We start from the raw sequence: 22,160 nt of genomic DNA on the forward strand, positions 1-22,160 counted from the left end.
AGGATTAACATGAGGACTCATTAAAAAACAAAACCTTACTCTCCCCCATTTTCTGGGCTTCCTAGCACATCCTCTCTATGCAGGATCTATTATTTAAGCTCTTTAAGGCTGGTACCATCTCTATTTTGGATCTTGTGCAGAGCTGAGTATACTGTTGGCACTTAAGTAAACATGGTAACAATGCAAACTATTTTGTCTGCTAAACATAATTGGTTTTGATTTTGGAACAACTGGTGTCCAAACATGGCACATTTAATGTCCTCAAATCTAAGGCCAAGGCTATCCCAGCAAGAAAGCTAAAGGCAAGATACTGAAGCTTGATTTCTCCAACTCTAAAAGGTCTTTAGTGCTGGCCTCAAAGAATAAGAATCTGCAGCAATTATTTTAGCATCAGTTTAATTTCAACTATAATTTTTCATATCAAATTGAAGGGATACAATTGCTCTTTTGGATAGCATCTCTCATCCCTTCCTGTCTGAGTCTTGCTAAGACTTTATTTTAAAAACATGGACTGATTGATCTAGAAAAAGTGGCTTGCATCATCAAAAAGAGTAAACACACTGACCGGAAAATAAAAATCCCTAAAAATGAGTTTAGGCTCAGCTATGTGATGTGAATGTGGCATGGGGAGAGCAGTCAAAGAGAACGTTAGAGTTGACCATCATGGAGGTATCTGACAAAAGTATGTTGATACAGAACACTATTCTTTGATAAGTGTTTTTTTTGATTCACCCATCTTGAAATGGGAACAGTAAGTTATTGGATAACTAGAGTGAGAGGTCCTTTAGCTTTACTGTAGCTTCTGCCAGTCTTCCTGTCCTTTGCTGCAATGTGTTGATTACTCCCGCGTGAGACTCCATATGTAGGTTAATGTATTATGTAGCAAGAGTGTAAGGGAAAAGAATCATTCATGTTTCTCTTAGGTTGAGACAGATAAGTTTACACTAGAGCATAGAGCAGGATCGCTTTTGCTATTGGGGCCTTACCCCATACAGAAAATAAGATAATGGAAGTGTCTTTTTTTTTTTTTTTAAAGGCTACTTTCATCATAATGCTGTTTCATGGAATAGCTCTAAGCAGATAAAAGATCCATGTGGGTACAAGCTGCTCTGGAGCACCAGCCTGTAGCGTGCACTGTCCACTACAGGGCTCCAAAATAGATCTTCAGACAACTCGACAGTCAGAGGCACTTACAAAAGGCCTTTATGAATGAGCAGATGTATTAAACCTGCACTTAAATTTGGATGTGGACCTTCCACTGGTATAGGCCTGAGCAGAGACCTGCTAAACCAGGCTGTCTTTTCTTTAGAGTGCAAGGTGCTGTGCTACAAGATCAGTTCCATATAAAAATTGAATCTAACAAGATCTAATAACTGTTTGTTCCTTTCATACCACACAATCAAATTGCTACAAAAACTGTCAGTTTTTAAAATATTTTATGTTAAAAATACAGCAAAAATATTTCTTATTCAAAGACGAAAAAATATACTGCATGACGACACCAGTCCAGGTATGTTCGAAAGTGTCTCTGGCTCCACAACTGTTCACTGGAGTGAGTCGGATGGTTCAGAATTTGGCAACTAACCAGTTCCTTTTCAATTTCAGTCATTTATCAAAGCCAAGATCATACTGTGGCAAGACAAAAAAGAGGAAATCAGTGTATTACTGAAGCATATGCAAATCTCTGAGCACCTCATGGTTGGATGCATCTCATTTGCTTAAGCAGAACAGAGATCACATCTTCACCTTTATTATGAAGGCAAGATTTGCAGAGATTGTAAATCCCAGCATGCAATGATCCATCTTGAAATGAGCAGGTGGCTATGTCACAGAACTCATCGAGTTGTAGCTTGGCCAACCCTATGGTAAGGTTTGCATGAGACATGTCTATTAAAACAAATTTAGTCCCCAAGTAGCTCCCTTACTGGATAGATATTAACTATCACTTTTTTTATTCTCCGTGTTAAATCCACTTAACACCCTGCATGTTGCTTCCAAAAGATTTTACACTAAGATACTTTGCCCAGATTTCCAAGATATGTAAGGGTTAAAAAAATATACATTTACATATGTACATGGAACAAAGCTTAAAAAAAAAAAAGACATGCCCTGTAGTTACTCACAATCCTTCTCACTGTGCACAGGACAGCATAATTTAAAAAGGATGCTTGAGGAGTTTAGGCCTCAAATTTATGTTTTGAAAAGTTTTATAGAAAATTTGAGATTAAATGAAATGTTTCAATGAGAGGAAAAATAGGCTTCATTATAACCAGATATGAGAGAGAAACTGTTATTAGACAGATATGAAACTACCCAGTGCAGTTGCAGCCAAGATAAAGTGATAAGCCCAGAGTAGACATGCTAGATATGACTAAAATTAAGTCAGATTTTTAAATTTTGTTTTAAAAAAAAAATCTAAAGTTCTATCAATAACAGGTAAGTGAAACACCATCCCATTGGCCCTCATTCTGCCATTTACTTTCCTTTAAATTTGAACTACAAATCAAATTAATTTGTACCCTTTGCTGCTCACTTATGATGGATTAAGTCAGCTACAGAGTTTGTGCGCATTTGTTTTCAAAAGAGCTTTCCCACCCCCTACATTAGAAGTAGGGAGTCTTGAATCCCTTCTTCCCTGCATAATCTAGAATGTGACATCACAGTTAGAAGCTGGTGCATGAAGGACCGATTCCCTCAAACTAAATCATCCTAGTTTAGAAGTTAGTCAGGCCCACTCTTAAATTTCTGAACAAGGAAACAAATCAAACTGATTAAGATAAATATTTTGAGAGTGCATGTTCAACCTGGAACTGACTGCCACAAGGTATTACTTGGGCAAAGAGCTTAAATAGGCTGCAGAAGGAGGATAGATATGCAGTTACACCGGCAGAATAAAGAGGATATGAAATAGGGGTATGACAATTCCTTTGTTCCTATGCTGCACAAGATTTAAGACTAACCTGTAAAGGTACATGAAGAAACAAAGCAGGTGAAAGCCTAGCTTAATCATGGCTTCCTTCATGTGCGATTTCAATTGTCCCCGATTATGGATCTCTGTGGGGTCAAACACCCCCATGTTCCCACTTGGCACCATAATGAACCTGAAAGGTTTAAAAACAAAATAATTTTAGTCTCAGTATTTAAACAAGTCTTAGTGAAACATCTGAAGGAAAACAAAGACTGCTCCCCATTTTAAGAGTCATTTTCTAATTCAGTACAAAGCAGCTGTTCTCATAAATTTCAGGATATTGGATATCACCTAATCTTTGCATCCACAAATGAGTTGGACAATAGGTGGCCATGGGAAAGCTATAAATATACCTACATTCACATATTAAAGTTTCAGTGGTAATAACTGATTCCATATGAGTTCTCTTACTGCTTGTAGTTACCAAGATTTATGGAGAAAGTGCCCAACGAAAGTGAGGAGGTGTGTTAATGTGAAGAGGCTTAAACCTAAACACACTAGTGGTTTTGCTAGGATTCTGGGCAGAATTAGCATCTTCCACTGCCAGATACAACTAGTTAAAGGAAATGTGTTCTCCTGGTTAAGGCACTATTAATGGGCTGTACAAAATCTGGGTTCTAGTCCCACATCTGTCACAAACATCCTGTGTGACCATGGGCAATACACAGTCTCTCCATACTTCAGTTCCCCATCTGTAAAATGAGGATGATACATCCCTTCTTCTCAGAGGTGTGTGATGAACACGTTTACTAATATATGGAGGGCTCTGATTCTGTAGTGCCATAGAAATGAAGAAAACACCTTTTGTAACAGACCAAATCAGAGAGCAGGCAGGAATGAGAAGAAGTGCTGTTGACCTCATTTTTATTATGAGATGAGAAATTCTAAGTTTTGTATTCCTTTGTTACATAACCTAAAACTCAGATAATCATAATTTAATCCATTCTCTGAGGAAAAGGGTAGCAGTATTCCAGAGGTGAAGCAAGTGAGAACAATGCTGGAGCAAGGACCGTTACACTCCTACTTGATTCTGACAAGGTGCCATTTGATATTTTGGACCAAATTTTCCCCTTGGATGTTTTTTGGGGCAAGTGAATAATAAGCATTTGAGGCCAGAATTTGGTGCTTTGCTGTATATAATGATAAAGTCCCACCTATTGCAAAGTGCAACATGTAATGGATGACATCTGACCAGCTATGCCAGAATGTTCAAAGACAAAGTCACCTATATTTGTCCAAAATGGTTGAAGGGGAATATACTAAACAAAGCACTGATTTTATTTTATATTTCTGCAATTCTCCTGCAGCAGCTGGGTTCATGCTACCACTCAGAACTTGAGACAGAAGTCCTGGCCTCCCACTTCCTAGGCAGGCAGAATCTGAAGCATCTGTGTGTTTGCTAGAGCAGCTATTCCATTTGTTTAAAAGTGGTAAAGCCATTAAAAAGGTTATTCAGTGTCTAGTAAAAACTAGAAATTCCCCAAGGTTGATTTAAACAGCTAGGCTGGGGAACAGGAAAGTCAGTTGATAAGAAATAGAGAAATTCAAATATTTTTAGTGTGGGGTCTGAGACAGACATTGGGTGGCCCCAGGATAAAGAACAAACAAAATCAGAGACTCAGCATAGTTACCAAAAAGCAAAAAAATTCAACCCTGAATAAAGCCACTAAAATAAATTTCAGCATCATATGAATATCAAACAAGTATTTTCACCTGACATTACATTTTACCTGACTGTGTTTCCATTACAAGACCAGTCTGAATATGTCCAAGACTGCAGCCCTTACCTCAAATGACCCAGATTAATATCCAGTTTGGATAGCCCCTCAGCCCTACCTTCCTAGAAGTAACAGAAAGACTAGTTGGGCATATCCTTATTAAACTCCTGCTCTGAGCCCTCTTTTCCTGATCTCAGAAGTGTAAATCCAAAACAACCTTTGGTTGCCTCTGCATACAAGAGAAACTTGGCTCCCCTACCATGGTACCGAGAAGCTTTCCCCCTTTACCTTACCAAACATAGGGGAAAAGATATTGCCAGCAAAGAGAGAGACTATTCATAGCACTAGTAAGCCATGCAACTCCAGAGTAAATTCAACCAGAATACAGCCAGGACAAAAGAAAGAAATCCACTCCATATTATTTCTCTGATTCACTTCATCTGTGATCAAAGTGCCATAAGGCAGATTAGGACACAGAAAATGCAGGTCTCATTAGAAACAATTGGAAATGAAAGAATTTCAGTGTTTGAACGCAAGTTTATTCTTGTTTAAATTTTTAAAAAAATAAATGTTGGCTAATTGTTTCTTTATTTTTACAAGTAATCCCTAACATTAAAGTAAGTGAAAAGCTGGAGACGAAAGTTACTTTCCAGTTTACTTTGTGGTGCCTCAATTAAATAAAGCAAAGAACATGAACTTTGTGCTAGTATGAAACATATCCTGGTAGTGCCTCTTCCATGGGGAACATATTGCATCATTTTCTTAAACTGCTTAGCAGATGAATGCCACACTTCTTTACCTGCTTTGCCTTTGGGGTAAATGTGTGAACTGCTGCCCTCACTGGAGGGTTTGGGACACACAAAACAGGAAGAGATGCAATTTTAAATTAAAGCTTGTAGAATTTTGAGTTATTTATTGTTATTTGGAGTCAGTTTCTAAAAAAAAAAATTGCAGTAATTAGGTGACATATTAAGAGCACTAAATAAATAAAATAAATAAATAAATATAGCAAAGAAGTTGCCAATACTGTTCCTAGAAATACACGTCAGTGCTTCACAACCTCCACTCGTGACATGGAGCTGCCATCTTAGGGGCACAGGCTTGTATTAGATTTTCCTACAGGGCATAAAGCCTTGAGGCAAAGGAGGGCTGAGAGACTTCAGATCCTATTAGAATTCACTAGAAATGAAAGCATTTCAGTGCTGCGTTAAAGTAAGTTTCTTAATTCTTGTTTAAGTTTTAAAGGGTTGCCTACTAAAAACAAAAATCACAATTTTTTTAAACCTATTGTTACAAGCAACATCTAAGATGCCTATAACTGAGTAAGTATTTTCACCATTTTTCAATTGCTTTACTTTACCTCTGAAGGACCTTTGCATATAGACATGCTCCCAGTTTCCTAGCTTGTTTGTGTGGGGTCTTTCACACAGCACCAGAGAAGAAAAACATGCTACTACTACCACCACGATTGGTAGGGTTACTTGGGCAGCTGTGGCGCTTACTACTACTTATATTTCACTTTTTTTGAAAGTGGTTAGATTTCAAGTTAACTGTGTCCCTTTAAGTTGAAAAACTGGGTACTGAAAGCAGAGTGTTAATACAGAAGCCCCAAATGGTGCCTCATTTGAGACTGCTGTAAAAAGTATCACCGCTATCCTGCAAAAAGTAGAGGAACTGAAAGTTAAGTGACCAGATATCTTACATATCCCAGACCCTGAACAAGGAGATCAGGTAGGATTTCTAAATAGCTGACCACCTGGAATCTTGGGAATCTCCCCCCTTTGTTGCCTCAAGCAACTCTGTTCCTGTAAAGCTGTCTCATATTCAGCCTCATTAAGCAGTATAGGCCTGCATCTGACCCCACTGGGGCACACTGGAATAACCCTATTCATGTCAGATCATCTCTGACTCTATGAAACTTTCACTGAAATTAATGGGACTACTTGTGGAGTGAGATGCTACTCAATATAAACATCAGAATTTGGCTCACTGAACTCCATGACAAAACTTCCATGCTATTTGTGTGGTAATCCTAACATACAGGATTTCAAGGGGAATTAAAAAAACAAAAAAACAACATGACCCTAACTTTGTCCACACGAACATTCACCCTGGCGACCAGCCTCTTAACAGAGCACAGTTTTGCTAAGATCATAAGGAAGCTAAGAAGACTTCTTCAGTTGTTTGTTTTGTACTCTACACAGCTTGGGATGAAACGGATAGTCTGGCACCACTCAAAACTCCTGCAGGTGCAGTAATTTTGTTGTAGGTCAGAACTTGGTTTCTGAAATGTCATTAGCTCAGAAAGAAGATTCTGAGTAATCTTTCTGACGATAGCAGTTTAGAGTTCATGCTCATAAATGGATTATGATTTAATATTTAATCCTAGTTTCACAAATGGAAACTCCCACAACTCTTCCTAAATGTATTCTGACAGACCCGTGCATTTTTTGTTGTTCATCTCAATACAATATTTCCTGTACAGACAGATAGTAGCGGGGACCATATCTGGATTCTATCCCTACCCATACCACACACTTTCCGTGTGACATCAGCCAAGTCATTTACTTCTCTGCACCTCCATTTGCTAACCTGTAAAATGGTTCAGTTACATACTGACAGCGTTGTTGGGTATATTTATTAGTGTTTGTAAAGGATGCCAAGATTCTCAGACGGAAGGTGATATTAAAAACGCAGTTTGTAATTCTGACCTGCAGGGGAAGGAGAAGTGCAGAACCGAATTGTTACATTAAATTTGTCATACCAGCTGTAAATTAAAATTGAAAAAAATAAACCTGGATATTTGTGTTCAGAAGGTCTATTACTTCTGGGTGACTGACATCTAATAATTAAACTTAATCGGACTATTCAAAATGACCTTTGAGAATTGTTTCTTTTATTAAAGATGGGGAGGGCAGGCATTGTGTTGCTCTCTATAACCTCCACTTGCCAACAAGGAGCGACACTGACAGGCTACTTTAAATTTTCTTCCAGAGACTGGGACACTACAATACCTTTGAGTTATTCAAAGGGGAAATAAGTAGGAGGGATTTTCAAAAGCCCGAGGAACGCCCCCAGAAAGTCTTGCAAGAAAAAGTACAGCCTTGCTGCAGAAAGAGTCTAACCCAAATTAGTCAGTTACCAAGGTAAACAGTCTTTTTGAGCAATATCACTTAGTTTATGTAGCATCTTTCATGCATTTATACCACAAGACACTTCACAGCCAAACGCAGTCTACGTACACAGATACAAGGGAGGTACTGTATACAAGTTAGAGACTCATGCTACTCAAATGCTATGGGCTGACTGGCACTTTTCTATGAGCCAAGGGCAATAACAAATTTGTATGTCTTGTCTAAAAACAACTCAAGCATAATTATTCTGACTTATCTTTCATGACAATATGGAATTGCTTCTCTGAGTTAAACATTATACAACTAAATGATAAGCATTTGGTCTTCTGGCCACATGCACTTCATCTTACAGGTAGCTTCTGGAGGAAGGTTAATGGTGGTTTGCAAGGATCTTGCTCATGTTCTTCATTAATATGGTGACATTAGCGTACACTTTCTCTGTACCGCAACCGAACAAGTGCGAGAAACAGGTCCCTGTCCTAAGGAGTTCCCAGTTCAAAAATGCAGCAATACTAGTACACACCACACAAAATGGAGAGAGGGCTTTATGCTATAGGTGTGGGGTGTTTTTTTTTTTTTTTTATAAACACACACACACATTTAAGACAGGTAGATGGAGCTTGATACACAAAATGGCAGGCTGTTCAAGGCACAATGGAGATGGCACAAAATCGAGAGTGGACAATGGAGGTGAAAGAAGCAATGAACAGGAAGTTTGGACAGAGGCAGAGAGAAGGGAAGAGTCATAGCCAAGTGTAGCACCTAGGGCCTCATCTATACACAATCTTTGAATTGTTATAAACAATATTGGTGCAGAAATTAATAGTTAAAGCAATATAGCCTCCTTGCATGGACACTGATATACCCTAACGGTGCCAATATCAGTGTTGCTTATTCCTGTAAATTTTATACCAGTACAACAACATCCACGACAGAGGTTGTATCACTATACCCACATAGTTGCAGCAGTACAAGAACTGTCTTTACACCATCTCTTGGTGAGATTTTAAAGTGAGGGGTGAAACCTGAAAGAGGGGAATCTAACAAGCACATGGGCATCGGACACAGGACCAGAGCAATGAGAGGAAACATCTTGGCACCAGAGCTTTCAGTATTTCACTCCATTAACATGCTACTATTTTCAAAGGCTCAAGCCATTATATCCTTGAAAACCTGAGGCTGACTCACAGTAGCAAGGTACTTCATCATTATAAATTTTACAACAAAAACAACAGACTGAAGAATCTCAAATTCTCAAACTTTGTTGAATTTTCACCTAAAAGCGCTAGAGAGGCCAATTTTCTAAACTTTTGGGCTAAATGGGAAATTTTAAAAAGGTCAGATTTGTGAACAGTTTCAAAAGTGCCTACAGTGAATTAAACAACTCAAGGATATAAATGAAATATCCAGTCACGATGTATTGGGACAACATACAGTTTATCTTCAAACTCGAGTCTGAAAGTAGTGAAATTTCAAGAGAACACGAAAATAAAATCCTGTGCACTTACCTATATATATTCCAGGTTGCTACCGGTAAATTAAGGAGGAAGATGAACCAGTGCAATGAAATAAGCATTAATACAGTGACAATAGTATGGCCAATCAATTCTGGGAGGACCCACTGCAAAAAAGGAAATATGACAGAAGTTTAAACATTTACACAGAGTGCGCCCCCTAAAGGAACCAACCCTTAGTGTAATTATGTCAAAACCTCTATGTGTACACATAGTGGATAAAAACTGATAAAAAAAATTAAAATCAGATTTCTTTTTTAGAATTAAAGGGGGTTTTAAAATTAAATTTGCAATGATGACAAACTATGTAAAGGCTTAAATTTACTTTTTTTTTTTTATTTAGCATATGGTTTTAATTGATTATATTAGGCAGTCAATGTTTGCTGCCAAAGTTTTAAAGAAAATCAAAGTACTGAACTGGTGGAAGTCCCTGGTTAAGCACCTGGAAGCAAAGTTTGTTGGAAGTGCTACACCAGCTTCTTCTGCACGTGCAGAGAATGTTTTCTTCATTTCAGTTTACTCAACTAGTGATTACATCATTCAAAGTTGAGAAACCACTTGGAAGTGAAAAAGCAGGAAAGCTTATTTTCCTCTTCCAATATATGAATAAAAAATAGTTGCAAGATGACATCTACTAATTCTAAAATCTTGAGGCACATGGTGACCAGAAACAATCACTTCAATTCACTAACTACAGATAACATTTCCTTTGGTAAGTAAATCAGTTAGTTTAAGATGCAAAACGTGTTCTGATAAACTTTTTTCTTATGTTTCCAGCACATGTAAGATAAAGTTATTAGTTTTATTTAACTAAAATGCTGTTTTTGAGCATTTTTAGTTAAATTCCAATTTCCATCCATATAAATCACACACACAAAATCTAGTGAATAAGAAATGCATCATTCCCCATTTTCTATTATGAAAAATAAAAATTAAGAATCTGATAATATACATATGTTAAGCTGTATAATTGTTTAAACATATGTATATAGACAATAGTGTAGCCTCCTGGTTAGCAAAAAGAAGTTCCAATTTAGGGTAAAAAGGATATACTTAGTTGGAAATCAACATGTTTGAGTGGTTACTAATCAATGAGAATCAACCTTACTTTAGGAAAGAAAAAACTCACAAATGCAAAACAATTAAAATCTTGATTTTAAATAATTGATTTCCTGCAGGCAGATTTAAATCATGATTAAAATATTTAACTTGAAGTAATTTAAATCAAAATCTACCCTGTTTGTCTAAAGAAAGAGTTCTGGAAACATTTCCCCACTGTATTAGAGATCTATGTATATACCGCCTTTTATCCAGATACCATGGTGATAAGCCAGAGAAAGAACCTACATAGCACTCAACTATATGAATCGCTTCAGCTCCACTGAAATGCATCACATTCTGGGGTGAAACACAATAGCTGTTTGCACACAGCTACACTACACAACAATTTAAGGCAGAAAAAGAAGAATATTAAATTCTAGATCAACTGCAAGGAGCGTGGGATTTAGGTAGGTAGAATGTAATGAAATCTGGACAGGACATGAGTCACAAACCCACTTTTTTGGGAAAAGTGTCACAGAAGGTTGAACAGTCAGGTTCTTCATTTTATCAGTTTCATTAGAAGTATTTACTCAGCAAAATGATTCCCTACACTTGAGGATTTGCTTATTTGTCCATACAAGTCAATTCACCAAAAGTGTAACCTTCACCTATTTAACTCTTGGGGGGGGGGGGGGGGAGAAGAGTAACTGAGTAGGAAAAGAGACACATTCAACTGATCTGAAATAGATTTTTTCCCATCATTTGATATTTGAAAAATGTTTTACTATGAAATAACTTTTTAAAGTTCTCAGATTCTCTACTCAGAGTCCAGTAAACAAACAAAAAACAAACCAAAAACCACACACATGAATGCACAGTGACACATATTTAATATCAATCACTAGTTATCACTTTGGATAATGGACATCTGAACAAGTAAAATGTACACAATGTGAACAAAATGTAGCGTGTGTCCACAGAGGTGGGGACCATCTCAAAACCCAGAAAACTGACAAATCAATCCTTTTATTTATTTTTTTCCTTCATGCTGCCCTGGTTACAGTGCAATTAGCCCACTCCTTGGTGTTTGTTCAATTTGATACAGTCTCTGAAAAAATATCTTGATTTGCGGAGAACAACAGTACCCCCAGGGCTCAGAAAATAGGCAGCAAATCTATCAACAATGTAAAACCAACCAAAGCAAGAAAAGTGACCCACCTCAACAAGTGTAGATCAGTGTCTCAGACCTGAGCTACATGGAAAAATGGTACCAATGGCTTAGAACTTGATTTAGTTAAGTTGGAGCAACCCTCTTCAGTGGACACACTTGTATGTAAAAGGGCCTTATACGGATTTATCTCAAGTTGGGAATCTTCATCAGGAGGATTTAATTTAAATCTTTTATGATCTGTAAATGTTGATTTCACTTAACATACAGAAATGGGGGGGTGGAGGGGGAATCCATTGACAGCAATAAGTATATGCAGCCTTTACCACACCTAGCAACCACAGGGATTTGGTATCCTGCTATATGACCAGGCAGAGGCCCCCTATAGTCACCAACCAGAAGAGCAGGAGGCCATCTCTAGGCAGGAGCCATTCAGCAGCAGGGTGGCCTCCCGTACAGTCAAGTACTCATCCACCTCACTGTGGTCCCTCCAAGGGGGTCTCTGCTCCATACAGCAAACGCAGCTTCCCCTGCCCTAGAACCCACAGGGATCTGGCATTCTGGGCTGCACACCTGTGCAGGGAGCCCCCTGCAGCTCTGCTGTCATCAGCCCCGTGGCTGTGTAGAGAGTATGCTGGAGCCTCACTGTGAAACTGAAAATTTAAAAATGATAAAAACTAATAAAGGCTAAAAATAATCAATATTATCTGTTGAAATTCAAAAATTCCTGAATTCTGCCAAACCTAATCTTATGCCACTCAAACCAAAATAAGTATGTCCACACAAGAGGAACATACCAATTTAACTTCGTCAGTTTCTAAGCAGATCTAGTTAAAATGCTACAATTTCTCAGGTAGACAAGGCCTGAGAACTGCTCTGGTCAAAAAAGGCCAAGAATTATAGCCAGATTTCTAATAAAGTAACTAAAAAGCATTAGAAAGATCACAAAACCATGTCACAATTGGTCTGCCTCATCCCCAGGGATAGAGGCAGAGAATCTAGAGATTCTAAGCAAAGTGCTGCCTAAGCTGCACGTATACGGCCAATTTATTTGTCTGCCTCAAAAGCACCAGGGACAGGGGGAATGCCTCACAGTTCACACTGTTGGACATAGGAGAAAGGTTCATTCTAGGAGTTGAGGTGAGAGAAAGGCATGGGAAAAGAAAAAGCAACACCCATCACCATTCTGAGATTCACAGCACCCCCTATTGTTTCCAATGGTAGGACACAGGATCTACTGAGTTTTATCAAATTAAATGCAACATAAGATTTCTTACTTTATTTAGTTTTGAACAGCAAGATCTTGCATTAATATAGTCACATTCCAAATCTGATAGTGTTATTATCTGAAGTCCAAGATAAGGAACATCTTTTGTCATACAGTAATTCAAAGCTATATTTTAACTCTCACAGTAATTAGGTACATCGTTACTATAGGACAGAGGAGTTAAGGCCTTAACTGGGACACTCTTTTCTGTTACAGCAAAACTGTCACAGTTACATTGGAGGTAAATTACATTTATTGTCCTATTTTATTCTCTTTACTATATCACATGTGTGAGGAAAAGATGTGGAACACAGTGGAGTCAGCACACAAGTGATCTCACAATGCTTTTTACTAATGACTGTCGGCCAAGTGCTTCAACACACTGAACACAAATTAGGGAACTCCAGAGCTTGCTTATTTCTCAACGCAGTTTCCATTCCTGGGCCTTGTCCTACGACACTTATTTATACAAATGGTCCCTCTGACATCAATTGAATTTAGCCCCTTACTAGCCCCGGCCCCTCCCTGCCCCACTGGACCCCTCCCGAAATCCCTGCCCCGGCCCTGCCTCTTCCCCGAGTGCGCCGCATTCCTCCTCTTCCCCCCTCCCTGCCAGTGCTTGCTGTGCGAAACAGCTGTTTTGCAGCACAAGCGCTGGGAGGGACAGGGGAGAAGCAGGATGCAGCAGCGCACTCAGGGGAAGAGGCGGAGGCGAGCTGGGGTGGGGAGCTACTGGTGGGTGCAGAACACCCACCAATTTTTCTCCGTGGGTGCTCCAGCCCCAAGCACCCACAGAGTTGGCACCTATGCTTATAACTGAAAACAAATACAGTATTTCTTAACTCACTGAGAATACTACCATCAGACAGGGGTATTGAGAGTTATAATTAGTTCACATTTGTGTGAGTGCTTTGAGATCCCCAATGCAAAGTGCTAGAAAAATGCAAACTAATGTTTATTTTATAAATAGTGCCCAGATGCTCTGGTGATGGATACTTTGAAATGTATAATCATGACATTACTCCACAAGAAAAACAAGAGGTGCTTTTAATATCAGAACTATTATTTAAAGATAATCTGTGAAGGAAGAAAAATGTGCACTTTTTTGTTCTTTTACATACAAAGTCACCTGAAAGGTTTAAAAACATTAGTTCTGCTATTTTAAAAAAAAATTAGCAACGTCAGGTTTCTCTATGTTCGGCTGGAGAACAAGTGGGATGCTATCACAAGAAACTGATTCCAGAAGAGAGAAGGGATTTTTAGTCAGAAAAATTCTCTTTGAAAAAAGATTTACCCCCACTTCTCCCCAAATGAGGTATAAAAGTTCATACTCAAGCTCTCCAGCAAAAACAAGACACTTGATATTCCTGATGTTTTTAAAGGCTTTCCGGTTTTGATTTACCTTAGAAACAAAACCCTTCAGGCCATCGTTTGTGTCATGATGAAACAAGAAGAGAGATTTTAATGAAGACCCAGTGCCCTTTGCATCCTAACAATGCCATAAAACAATAAACAAGAGCGATTAGAGAAACCTTGTGTAAGGAGAATTACAAAGGTAGTTCAACCAGGAACTAGCGGCATACTAACACAAAGAACACATTTCCAACAGAATAAGACATCCACAGAATCCAGAGAACATTGGATTACAAAGGTTTCTCAAACTTTTAGAGGTTTTTGAGATTTAAAACAACACTTTAGCGCACCTCTCCTCCCCCAAATCCAGTTATCAGGATAACATGAACTATATGGAAGCAGCACAGTGTGCTTTTCCTTATGTGGACTATGAGTGTAAGCAGCATATTGCAATTAATTGAAATTCTGTATTTAGAGGATTGGATACTGCATGCTTTCATTACTGAACCATGTTTTTGCACATTCTTCTGTGTTATAGAAATGTTTTCACGTAACAGCTTATTCCTCTGCTGCCTTTTTGAGTCCTAGCAACATTCTCCAACTTCCTTTTTACCCGAGCAGTTTCAGAAGAAACTAATGGCTGACAAAAATTCACAAGTATTTTGAATGCTCATGTATCTAGGGAGATAATTCTGTGGAGAGCAGAGTTCAGTTCAACACCCAGGTAGGTGATTTGTACATTTAGTCATAGCAACAATCAGAATCTTCTGCACCTTCATGGATTATTGTTAGATAGCTATGCAAGATGTGCTGTATCATGATGAAATTGGAACAGAACCCAAATCTGTGTATGACAGAGGAACATCCATGTTTATTGTACAAATTATTTTTTAAAATCCTTAACTAATTGTTCTTCATCCTCCAATTAAAGTAGAGAGCCAACAGTGAGAGACAAATGTGCGATTTAAAAGATCCTATGTAAATTACTAGCAAATCATTCCCAAAAACACAGAGAAATTCACAAGGATGACTATCACATTATTCATCCAAACAACAGAATAACTATATCAGAGAAACAACTTCGGCCCCAAATGAGATTTTGCAAAAACAGGATTTGACAAACCCCCAACATCTACAGATGTTGCTTTCCTGACTGTTAAAACAACATTTCAATGAAATCAGGCCTTTATGCTTAAACATGTCCCCGCAGAATTAGGAGCTACTCACCTTCCAACCCCCATCCCCCGGGTATCATGCCACCCCGGGAGTGTCCCAACCCGGGATACCCCAGCCCTCCCCCACCCCGGGGGAGGGGTAGCACCCCTTATCCCTCACCAAGCCCCCCCTTCCTGGAGTTGCCGCCCCACGCCGCGAGCACCCCCGGCTCTGCTCGACACGCCGCCCCCTCCCCGGCCCCTTCGCCCAGAGGATACGAAATACACGGAGAGGAAGATCAGAGCGCAGCAATCAATAAGCGAGAAAACGAATACGACGGACTCCATGCCGCTGCCGCTGCCGCTGCCGCCGCCGCCCTGCCTCCGGGCCACCGTATACTGCCGTTTCCGGCTCCCTTCCTCCTACCCCGCCCACCGTCTCCAGCTATAGTGTCCGCCCCCTCGGGAGCTCACCCCGCGGCATGCTGGGAAGTGTAGTCTTCACTTCCCTCCTTCGGCCTGCAAAGGCTGCCCAGGGCGGTGAGGTGGTGGCCTGCTGGGAAGGGAGGCTTGGACCCATCCTTTGGGAAGAGGCTGGGAAAATCCCGCACCTGACATATACTAAAAACAAGGAGGCGTCCTTGTGGCACCTTAGAGACTAACAAATTTATTTGGGCATAAGCTTTCGTGGGCTATAACCCACTTCATCAGATGCATGGACTGAATCTATACAGTACGCAAGTATAAATATACAGCACATGGAAAGATGGGAGTTGCCTTACCAAGTGGGAGGTCAGTGCTAACGAGACCAATTCAATCAGGGTGCTTGTGGCCCATTCCCAACAGTTGATAAGAAGGGGTGACTATCAACAGAGGGAAAATTACTTTTTGTAGTGACCCAGCCACTGCCAGTCTTTATTCAAGCCTAATTTGATGGTGTCAAGTTTGCAAATTAATTCCAGTTCTGCAGTTTCTCACTGAAGTCTGTTTTTGAAGCTTTTTTTTGTTGAAGAATAGTCACTTTTAAGTCTGTTATTGAGTGTCCCAGGAGATTGAAGTGTTCTCCGACTGGTTTTTGAATGTTACAATTCTTGATGTCTGATTTGTGTCTATTTATTCTTTTGCATAGAGACTGTCCAGTTTGGCCAATGTACATGACAGAGGGGCATTGTTGGCAAATATCACATTGGTAGATGTGCAGGTGAACGAGCCCCTGATAGTGTGGCTGATGTGGTTAGGTCCTGTGATGGCGTCCCTTGAATAGACATGCGGACAGAGTTCACACCAGGATTTGTTGCAGGGTTTCATTCTGTGTTAGTGTTTCTGTTGTGTGGTGTGTAGTTGCTGGTGTGTATTTGCTTCAGGCTGAGGGGCTGTCTGTAAGCGAGGACTGGCCTGTCTCCCAAGGTCTGTGAGAGTGTCACACACTATAGGGTATTGCTGGAAGGGGCTGGGATACTGTGCTGATGAGGATGGGATAGGAACCTTACACAGAATAGAATCCCAGTAGCACATCTCCCCCAGACTCCCACCCAGGAATCCTGGACCCCAGTCCAAACCCACCCACTTCCTTCTCCCAGGAGAAAGCACAGAATCCTAATAGCTGCCACAGCTGGGCAAATGGGGTGGAGGGAGGTTAGCATAGGATTTAAAATAATAACTTTTACATTTAATGCTCGTGACATTAATAAAACAAAACCCATGAAAGTTAGGGCATTCCTAAAGTTAAGGTTCTTATTGCATTACTAACTGGGCTATGTGTGCACATCTTGTTATTTCAATAACATAATTAACAAGAGAAACAGAAATGTATAATACTACCTGCAGTATGTGCAAGGCGGACAAGACAACATTGTGTTAAAGTTCCAGGAGGAGGGGGGAAAGGATTGGAAACGTCCAACTTGCATCCTAGACTTGTAAAACTTAGTGTTGTGTTGATGCCTAAACTTTGCATTTAATTTACTTGGCTTAATCATAAGGCTCCTAGGCACTGTGATAACACCAATAATAAATAATAACCTGCCATTGACAGACTGATTCTGGCATGGCTTTAACTGAAACGCTGTTCTTTGTTGGGTCCTCAGTGTAAGCACAATACAACCAACTTGTTGTGCCTGACTTTAAAAAGACATAGCTGATGTCCACGGCTGAATGGGATCTACAAAACAAGGCAAGTTTTATGCCTGCAGCTTCAGTAATGGTGAAGTGAGCGGCCAATGGCTGGACAGGGCTTTCCTACGCTGAAGCGAAACGATATAAATGCAAAATGCCTGAAGGAATTTGGCTTGGCTCAGACCACAGGCAGGAATCTTCAGCCCCAAAGGCAGAATGGTGAGAAAGCCCCAGGCAGCCGAGGGTCTTGGGCCGGGGGCGCCTGCTATGCAGGAAACGCACCGTAGGGGATCCCTAGCGCAGAACAGGTCTTGTTCGTAATACCAGGAGTGCCAATAAAGTTGCGGTATTTTGACTGGGGCCTTCGGTCGGTGGTTTAGGTGGCTAGACGGGTGCCTGCATAGAATTCGAGAGTGGCTCTCTGGGTTGATCTCGTTCTGGGGGCGCGTCCGCAGGGTTTAGGCGGCGCCCGGCCCGGGCAGCCTCGGTTCGCTTGGCGAGAGCTGCCGGAGGCGCTGGGCCATGCGGGGCCGCGCGGGGAGTTTTGCGGACCCTCGCCTGAAGCAGCGAATCAAGCAGGTGCGGATTCCCTCCCCCCGCTTGGTCCTGCCGGTCCCCAGCCCCGGGAAGCCAAGTCACGCCCCCCCCCCCCCCCCGCGGTTCCCTCGCGCGCTCCTCCAGGGCGGTTGAGGGGTTGCCTTGAACGCAAAGCAGGGGCAGCCCGCCGCCGCGCCGCGCGACAGACCCGGCTCTCCGCGGGCCCTGGGGGCGGGGGCGGGGAGCGGCTGTGTCATTTGTCGGGGCCAATCCCAGCGCCACGCGCCGTGTGTGTCTGTAAAACACGCTGGGCGCGGTCCTTGGGCTCCATGCAAGTTGTCACCTTGTTCCTGGGGCTACACCAGCTGGGCACCCCCCCCCCCCGGTCAGAGAGAGCTGCGATCGCACAGTAATGGGTGCCTTTAGAAAACCCGAGACAGCTAGGCAGCTACTGATTTGAGGGAGGGGAAGCAGTGGTTTCACTCAAGTCCTTTGGAGTTGGTGGTGGTGATCCATGTGAGGGTGTGATTATTGTGAAAATAGGTCAGACTAAAAGTCGCAAATAAAAGCTGGTGTAATGCTATAGCATTTGAGTCACATACTTTCTGTGGCACCCCCCCCCCCCAAGCGCCTTGCAAAGATGAATTTATCTTCACAACACCCCTATTAGGTGTTAAATTATGACCTGCAACTTACAGACTGGGAACTGAGACACACAGAAATGAGGTTGCACAGAAAGTTTAGTAGAGGCAGAAATAGAACCCATGATTTCCATTTCCAAGTTCAGTGCCTTGGCTGCAGGACCATCTTTCCTTTATTGCAGTTGCAATGATACTCAGACCTAGCTTCAGCAGCCAAATTAGCTATCATTACTGAAAAGAGCCACAGAAGTGTGAATGTATTGTTTCATTTACTATAGTACTAATCATATTTAAACAATATGAGGGGGGACATATTTAGGTTTTAGTTTCACAGGAAGTAAGTTAATAACTTAGTGCAAGTTTATAACTTAATTGGTTTGTAAGATAGTAAAAGCATCCTGATTGCTTAATGACTTAAACTGTGCTTCCTAATGTGTGTCCTGCAGCTCTTTGCAGCACATATGTGTGATTTAATTATTAACCAATCTGAGTATCACTGTTCTGTTGGTTGAAGTCTATGGAGTTGCCCCAATTAATGACAATAGTTAGTTTGGCCTCCAAATATAATGTACTACTTTTCCCAGTAAATGTGGCCGGTTGGCTGTGTAAATAGTTAATAACAGGTTTCAGAGTAGCAGCCGTGTTAGTCTGTATCTGCAAAAAGAACAGGAGTACTTGTTGCACCTTAGAGACTAACAAATTTATTAGAACATAAGCTTTCGTGGGCTACAGCCCACTTCATCGGATGCATAGAATCCACAAAAGCTTATGCTCTAATAAATTTGTTAGTTTCTAAGGTGCCACAAGTACTCCTGTTTTTTTAAAATAGTTAATAGTTTCCTGTCAAATTATTTAGCAATCTGATAACTTTGTGCAAAACAAATTCAAACTGTTTAGATTTTTCAGTTTAAATTTTCTCTTTTATGATAACTTGTGAAGGTCAATAACTTCAGCAAAAAGATTTTTTTCATTTCTATAAACTCTGCATTTCAGTACCTAAGCAGTAATAAATGTGGCCGATATGTGGACATTGGAATTTTAGCAGCTGATTTACAGAAAACTTACAGGTGAGCAAAAAACTTAATCCTTGCATTCTGTTTTGTTTTTTTAAATAAACAATAGAAATAGTAATATGTATTTGCATATCTGTTTGTAAAAATGTAAATGTATTTCTCATGACAGTTCTGAATTACCCTTATTATAAACTGGGATTGAAAGTTGCTTAGTACATCACTGATCAAGGAAGAAGTACAATCAAAATAAATTGTTTTCACTGCAAGATTCTGTTTGGCTGACATATATCTAGTAACTTACTTATATTGCAGTAGCACAGAGAATTATAGAAATGTAGGGCACAAGAGACCTTGAGTGGTCCTCTAGTCCATCTTGTACTGAGGCAGGTCCAAGTATACCTAGATCATCCCTGACAGTTGCTTGTCTAACCTGTTCTTAAAATACTCCATTGACAGGATTCCATAACATCCCTTGGTAATCTATTCCAGTACTTAACTATCCTTATAGTTAGAAATATCTTTCTTATATCTACTCCAAATCTCCCTTGCTGCAGATTAAACAGATTGTCTTGTCCTGATACCTTCAGTGGCCATGGAGAACAATTTATCACCATCTTCTTTAAAACAGCCCTTAATATATTTGAAGGATGAGGGAGTACCTGATAAGTTGTCTTTTCTTGAACGTATATGTGCCCATTTTTTTAACCTTTCCTCATAGGTTATGTTTTCTAGACCTATCATCACTTTTATTGCTTTCCTCTGGACTCTCTTCAATCTTTATGAAAGTGTGGTGCCCATAACCGAACACAGTATTCAACTTGAATACTGCCTAGTAGAGCAGAACAATTACTTCCAGTGGCTTATGTACAACTAGGGTGACCAGACGTCCCGATATTATCAGGACAATCCTGATATTAGGGGCTTTGTCTTATGTGGGACCCTATTATCCCCCACCTCTCCATCCCGATTATTCACACTTGCTATTTTGTACCTGTGTACAACACTCCTGTTAATACACTCCAAAAGGATATTTGCCTTTTTTGCAATTGCACCATATTGTTGGCACGTATCAGCCACAGACTACGAGCCATTGTGCCAGGTGCTGTACGAACACATAACAGATAGTTCTTGCACTAAAAAGCTGACCATTGAAGATTGACAAGAGACAACAAGTCGAGATAGACAGGGAGCACAAGGAAACAATGAGACGGTACTGATATTAATCTATCATTTGCCTAACTTTCCTAAGTTGTTTTTTTTTTATGCATCACAGCAAAAAGAATTTTAAGGCAGAATTTGAAGGAGGGCAAGGAGGATGCTTTGTCCGTGTTTGTAGCCTCTTTATTGGGAGGATGTTTAATTTATGGTCTGTTAGTGGAAGGGAACTCAGCCATTTGATCATGAAGTTGGGAGAGCACATTCATTGCTAATGATGAAAGGGGCTGAATTTTTCATTATCATGCCTAAAAGGAAAAATAATACTATGGCTGAACGACCCATCCTTGTCCAGTCCCTAGCTCTGTATGTGTGATTTAAAACAAACAAGCCTATTATGAATGAAAATCCTCTTGGCTGTCTCTTCTTTTATATTGCCACTCACTGCTCTACATATCCAGCTGATGATGCTGGTCATAATATCCACTAAATGTCCTTCTGAAGGCTACTAGCTAGAGACCACTGTGATTCACTTTGTACCTTTTATACCAGAAATCGAGTTTAGTATGATGCCATTTGAGTTACACCTAATCTTTTTTAAAAGCCTGGAATAGCTCGAACCAAAGTCACTCTTCCACATAACTGGTTCCAGGGTATACTTGTGTAAAAGATGGTGGATTGTGTCACTTTAGAAACTTGTATCTACATTGAGAATGACAATACATGAAAGAAGGCCTCAGTGAGATCCTAACCTATACAATTGTTTTTCAGTGCAGAATATGGACGAAGAAAAAGAAATGCCTTTCGAATTCAGGTTGAGAAAGGTAAGTCTGTTAATATCATGACTGAAATACGAAGAAGCTGTAAGAAGCTCTCTGAATTACTGACTACGCTGTTGTTGAGCACTTGCTGCCATCTACATTGTTCTGGGTTTTTTTCAGTGTTTGGTATAATCAGTAATGAGAGAGAATTTGAAGATTTAACAGCTTTAGAGAATGAACATGTGGCAAAAAGAGCAAGACACAGACGAGAAGAGAATGAGTAAGTGGAAAAACTTGTTGCCTTAAGACTACTGTAACAACAATGTCAGTATTTAACATTTTCACGGTGCTTTGTATCTTTAAAAAACTTTATATTACTATGAAGGCCCTGATCCTGCAAGCAGTTCCACACAGGCGGGCCCTTGTACCCTCCTAAGCCTGGTCTTTGCTGGGAAAAAAAATAAAAAGGGCCGGGGGGGGTTCTTAACTCAAGGTACATTCTAATGAACTAGGCCCATAGACTTGAACTCAACCTGCTAACTCACATAAAAACTAAAACTACCTTTTCACCCGGATTAACTCAATTAATTTAAGAACACTTTGTGTGTGTGCGGGGGGAAGGGG

The 22,160-nt window shown here is 40.3% G+C and overlaps 2 protein-coding genes across 2 annotated transcripts in view; one reads left to right on the forward strand and one right to left on the reverse strand.

The window, feature by feature from the left end:
• Nucleotides 1-1,419: 1,419 nt before the first annotated feature.
• Nucleotides 1,420-15,723, reverse strand: CNIH4 (cornichon family member 4). Its single transcript, XM_084623288.1, has 5 exons — nucleotides 15,597-15,723; nucleotides 12,821-12,889; nucleotides 9,329-9,441; nucleotides 2,961-3,101; nucleotides 1,420-1,629 (listed from the first exon to the last, which is right to left on the reverse strand). The coding sequence occupies exons 1-5, from the start codon at nucleotides 15,663-15,665 to the stop codon at nucleotides 1,602-1,604; spliced, it is 420 nt and encodes a 139-aa protein (XP_084479414.1). The 5' UTR covers nucleotides 15,666-15,723; the 3' UTR covers nucleotides 1,420-1,601.
• A 2,095-nt stretch (nucleotides 15,724-17,818) lies between these two features.
• Nucleotides 17,819-22,160, forward strand: part of NVL (nuclear VCP like) — a 70,479-nt gene continuing 66,137 nt past the window's right edge. Inside the window, exons 1-4 of the mRNA XM_084624654.1 lie at nucleotides 17,819-18,008; nucleotides 19,601-19,674; nucleotides 21,547-21,599; nucleotides 21,717-21,816. Of these exons, the coding sequence (XP_084480780.1) occupies nucleotides 17,952-18,008; nucleotides 19,601-19,674; nucleotides 21,547-21,599; nucleotides 21,717-21,816 (284 nt within the window). The 5' untranslated portion in view covers nucleotides 17,819-17,951. The remainder of the gene's footprint in view (nucleotides 18,009-19,600; nucleotides 19,675-21,546; nucleotides 21,600-21,716; nucleotides 21,817-22,160) is intronic.

The sequence above is a fragment of the Lepidochelys olivacea genome (assembly GCF_965140295.1).
Source record: "Lepidochelys olivacea isolate rLepOli2 genome assembly, chromosome: 3".
NCBI lineage: Eukaryota > Metazoa > Chordata > Testudines > Cheloniidae > Lepidochelys > Lepidochelys olivacea.